At 37.5% G+C, this 5,489-nt stretch overlaps 1 protein-coding gene across 1 annotated transcript; it reads right to left on the bottom strand.

Annotated features, from left to right (window-relative positions):
* Nucleotides 1–311: 311 nt before the first annotated feature.
* On the bottom strand, nt 312–5,051 carry LOC105039847 (translationally-controlled tumor protein homolog). Its single transcript, XM_073250458.1, has 5 exons — nt 4,889–5,051; nt 2,015–2,088; nt 1,612–1,740; nt 1,346–1,503; nt 312–724 (listed from the first exon to the last, which is right to left on the bottom strand). Exons 1-5 carry the CDS (start codon nt 4,914–4,916, stop codon nt 607–609), a joined length of 507 nt encoding a protein of 168 aa, XP_073106559.1. The 5' UTR covers nt 4,917–5,051; the 3' UTR covers nt 312–606.
* Nucleotides 5,052–5,489: the final 438 nt, after the last annotated feature.

Raw genomic sequence — 5,489 nt, forward strand, 5'->3', positions numbered from 1 at the left:
AACCCGTTGTTTGATGGTGAAAATGATGATTGTTTGATGGCTAACGATGGACAGGGGCGGCCAACAATGGTGGCGGGTTGGTGGTGGGCGGCGGTGGAGACCAGCATGTGCTTGGCATCGCCTGGCAATGGCAAGCTGGTGGTGGGCAGCTCCTGTTCTGCCTCAATTGTTGCGTTGTGAGAGGAAAAAAAGTGAAATTTGGTTACCATGCGAAATAGGCCCTTAGCATACTGGTGCTAGTCATTTTTAATGCAATCAAGACATGGCCAGCAAGAGCTGTTCCCAACCAACCATCTGAGAACACAGAGATGTCAAACATAAAAACAGCAACACTAGGTCTCATTGCCAATTAATAAGCAAAAAGGGCAGCAAGATAGTTTACTCCCCAACATAGTTTATTCCTGGACCCAATACTTAAAATTTCATAAAAAACTCATTAAAACACACTTAAGCAAAACTCGAACAAGTACTTACCAACCTAGTTAAATTAAAAAGACAAAAAAGAACAGTCAAACGGACGTAACATAATAGGACTTCTAGCAGAAGGATAAAGGCAGTACTATTGACCAAACTACAACACCCCCTTTGTGAGTGGCAGCGTCAACCTTAGCACTTGACCTCCTTCAATCCATAAGCCAAGTACAGAAATGTTGGATCAGTGGCACCCTCCTTGTAGTATGCAAAGACCATGCTGCCATCATCATGCATGCTCTCGCCCACGAAACTGCCAAAGAATATCAGATTGTTTGAGTCACAAAAGTTTGACAACAAATAAATTTTGCATCCAACCGTTGGCAGGATAAAATCCTTGAAGAGAACTAGTTTTGGCTTTCACAACTGAAAAGAGCAAAGTTAATAAAAGCATGGGACATGTCTTCGGGCTGGTCTTCCATTTACTGGGAGGTCAGTACCTTGACCTTAAAAAGGCTAGCATGTTTAATGATGTAGATGACAGTTTATAGCATACTCATTACACAGATATGCACACATAAATTTCTAATTGCAGCAAACATAACTCATTCGATACATCTGATAAAAATTCACATGCTCATGGCTTTGAAGATTTGAAGTGTGCTGGGGACTTGGCTATGAGATATACGAGAGTGGTCCAGGCAATTGATATATCTTGTGGAAATAACAAAGGAAAAAAAAGGAGGCGGCACAAAGTTTTGGGTTTGTAATTACTGTTCTCTATTTTGTCCATTTGAGCCATAGAAGTAGTTGTTTTCCCATAGAATTTGGCAACATTGAAAATCTTTGACAAAGTTGTGCATCATCCAATACAAGAGATGATATAAAATTACAAACTACATCAAACATAGATAAATGGAAACTTGAGACTTACAATTGTAGGTCACTGAGCTTTGAGAGTAAATACTTGGTAGCTCCCTCAATATGCTTCTTGAAGAGCTCTTGCTTCTCGGCATCCAGCTTGGGTGTCAACTGCTTGATATAACGCTTCATAAAGGTCACAAATTGCTTCTTGTCAAAGGCAGGTTGTTCCTGTTAATAATTGATATTGCAAGGAAAAACCAAAAACCCTTTTTTAGAGCTTTGACATATAGATTCCAGAATAGAGCTAAATGATTGATATTGACCCAAGGCATTAACCTGAAGGCGGAAGGTGTCAACGATATCAACCACCTTCTGAGTCTGATCATCAACCCCTTCATCTTCTTCACCACCTTCAGCAGAAGGGTTTGCACCAATATCTACATTTACAGCTCCTTGAACAACCCACTGTTTATCAATCAACAATACTATATATTTAAGCTTGTGGAGATCTTTCATATCACACCAATAACAGTATCAAAGTTCAAAATTTCATATAGCTATCGAATACCTAAAGTTCATAATCAAACAATCTATGCACGACATACTTATCCAAATGTATCACAAAAGTGCAAAAAAAAAACTTAAAGAAGAAGAAAAGAGGCTGTTTCGTAAACAAACAAGAATGTGTATAAATGAGCATACAGACAAAAGGCAATTGAAAGAAGCTGGAAAAACTGACCTTCCCCTCAACTTCCCACAGCATTCCATTTTCAATTTCCTTGTAGGGGAATGAGTCTGAAAGGAGCTCATCACCTAAAAAAAACATTAAATTGATCAATTATATGTTGGCATCAAATGACTAAAAATATCAGATCAGGAAAACATAGGTTCAGTGCTGCTACCATGGACATGGTAAAGAATAAAAGCCATGGAATTGATAAATACAATGTTGAAAGGACTGCATCAATAAAAAATTGACAGAAAGAGTCAAAATTTGTACCTACTGTCATAAATTTTTGCTAATAACAACGTAGTTGACAGCGTACATGGACCTCACATCAGTACCGATGCCAATTGCAAACCCAGATGAAAAAAGTACAAAGGTCGACATTTGGTTGACACCCAGTCATAAAAAACATGTCAAACTATAAAATTAATCCAAACTGGATATATTCATAAACGCTAGGTTGTAACGAACAAATTGATATCTCAAAATAGTTGGTAGAAGGCCTAATAAATACGGTAATGGGACAGCAAATCAAGAACTTGTTCATCCTTTAAACATGTTGAAGAGCCTAATGGGCAGATCTGAACTCCAAGTCAAGTTTTATTATTCATATCACTGAAACCAAAGTTACACTAAGAATTTGTACAGAAAAGATGTGTCATGGTGATTGAATACTAACAAAAAAGAAAAAGATTTCTACCTTGCCAATTTGACAACTGCATTATTTAAGACAGACTACCAGCCCAAGAGAGGAGAACATATTAACAAGTAAGATTCACACGGCTGATAGACAAGACCATGTTCAACCACTACCTCATTCCAACACATCTTCTCCTTCAAAGACAGAAAAATGCAACAAGTGCATACCAGGAAGTCCTAATGGTTTCTTTAGAACAAAGTAAACTAATAAGTGAGAAGAGGAACCAATGCAGACTGACTAGATTAAACCGGATCATATATACAAGATAAAATATCCTCATAACTCATTCGAGCATTTACATCCACCTGTAATCCTGTACAAAAAACAGAGATGAATTATCACGTTTTAAATTCCAGTTAATAGTTGGTAACAGCACCACATTATAATGCAAAATGGATCAGGTTCTACATAGCTTATCTCACCTACTTAAAGGCCTAAGTAGTGCTACATCAGAGCCAAGATGGCCAAAATATAAAATATCTACCTTCACTCATATTTCTGGTTTTCTCTGCTAGCATGTTATTCTTTAATACGCAAATGATGGTCAAAGGTGATGAAATCATGTGAACCAAGTCAAAGCCTGTCCAACTTGACTCACTAACAAACCCTGTAACATTGACCAGAAACATGAGCTCGACCATCTTGTCACCTTCTCTAACAAAATGTCCAACCATTTCATCAATGCTTGCTTCTCCAAAATACCAAATGGCTTTATCTTAGAGCATGTTTCAAACCCACACTGACAATAGTCGAAGATTGCTTGCAATGCCACATGACCGACTATATTTTCTTTGCTAGGGATATTATCAGTCACCATCCCAAGATTTGTAAATTTGTAATCACTTTATGTGCAAAGCATGGCCACATATGATGCCATCTACACTTCCATACAAATATATTCTGATTGAACATAAAATCCGAAATTATTTTACATGTCAAGGCTAGCTTTAATGTACTCAAATCCTTGAATTTCAGATTTCTATAAAACACAAAATTTGGGTGATTGAACACATTGAAACACGATCTATGGCCTTGCGTAATCCGATTTTCCACCACTCTAGAAGCTCAAGTTTGCATGAGGCCACCTGATCAGGAGTTATTACAGTCTACTTTAAGTATACGGCATCAGGTTGTGGCACAAGTTTATACTTTCCTAACCATTTTCCAGCCCAAAACACATGAAGGTGTCAAAATGCAGCAGTGGATACAAGGGCTCATAACCATTCAGAGATAAGGCACAGGAATGAGATACATGCTTCAAGAGCAAGAAGAGAAGGAAAAGAAGAGCTTTAGAGCACAAGAATTCTTACTCTATTTTGAGAATCACAACTGTAAACAAACACGATCTCACATCACTTCCTAAGAATTAGCCGAGTGATGGTGCAGCGCTAAACCCTATGCAGTCTAGCCTAATTCGGACCTGTCTTGATCATTTTAATAATACATCTCTCTGTGGACCTGTATCTTTCACACGCTGACACCCGTCCCTAGTTCTGAACACCCACCAAAAATTCTTTTTCAAGGGCTTAACGCCTTTAATCTATTTAATTATTATCATATTCAATTGAAAAACAATGATCTTCATGCAAATGCACAATAATGATTCCATGCGCACAAACCCGTTCTCAACAACCCTATATATATATATATATATATATATATATATATATATATATATATATATATATATATATATATATATATATATATATCGAATTAAATTAGAAACTAAAATATCTCAATCCCGATAAAGCAATACACAGGAAGCATCGCACCAATAACAAGCAGCACAAAGTCAATAGATCTCCACCCACGCGAAAGCACCATCACACTAGGTTATTTTCAGGAAATATAATCACAAATTCATAATCTTCAACTCTACGCTTAACAACAAGACTTCATCTCAGAAGATAAATTCCATGACGATTACCACCAACCAGACAAAAAAAAAAAAGGTTAGAAATTCCAACAATCCGACCTTAAAAGCCACGGAAATTAATAAAACAAGACAACCAAACACCAGAATTTCACATCATCCTACCACTAACTAAAAATTCAATAAAGGGGGGCCAAAAAAAAAAAAAACAAACAAACTCTCTTGCTTTGCCTCCAAGATCCGAACTTTCCTAATGAATCCAAAACCAATATTTGAGCAGAAAGACCATCTAAGAAGACGGCTGCAATACCTGTGAGCAGATCCTGGTAGACTAGCATGGTTCTTTCCTTTCCGAAAAGATTCGAACGACAAATCCTAACCCTAAAGCAGCGAAGAAGAAGCGGTGCGGGGACGAGAGAGAGAGAGATTTGGACGCGGGCTATTTATAGGCGAGGATCGGGCATTATTGGCGGTGTCGGAGTCCCCGGCTAATTATGGCCGGACTTAAATTAGACTCCGTGTCGAACTAAACTTAAATTCTTACCGTCCGATTGGTGAGATTGGTGGAGATTACCAGATGGACGGCTGTCCGTGGTTTCCGTGGTGACGATGTCCTCGGGGTCCAGGTTCTCCAGGAGTAATAGTGGAGCGGTATGATAAGTCGCGGCGGATCTTAGCGGAGCTGAGCAGGTACTGGATGAACGATCCGACGGTTGAAGAATTCTAAAAGTTTTTAATAAAGAATCTACAAAATTTGGATGCCGTGTCCCGCCTGCACAAATATAATTAAAAAAAATACAAAAAAAAAAAAAAAATTTTTGATAAAAAGAAAGGAAGTTTTATATATATATATATATATATATATATATATATATATATATATATATATATATATGAAACAAAGAGTTATT

Source organism: Elaeis guineensis, chromosome 1 (assembly GCF_000442705.2).
Source record: "Elaeis guineensis isolate ETL-2024a chromosome 1, EG11, whole genome shotgun sequence".
Taxonomy (NCBI): domain Eukaryota; kingdom Viridiplantae; phylum Streptophyta; class Magnoliopsida; order Arecales; family Arecaceae; genus Elaeis; species Elaeis guineensis.

Bases quoted from the DNA above. Each gene is read 5' to 3' on its own strand.
- LOC105039847 (XM_073250458.1), bottom strand. From the start codon at position 4,916: ATGCTAGTCTACCAGGATCTGCTCACAG. The intron at 2,089-4,888 runs GTATTGCAGCCG...TGTTTTTTTTAG, and splicing joins CTACCAGGATCTGCTCACAG to GTGATGAGCTCCTTTCAGAC. The intron at 1,504-1,611 runs GTTAATGCCTTG...AATTATTAACAG, and splicing joins TTGACACCTTCCGCCTTCAG to GAACAACCTGCCTTTGACAA.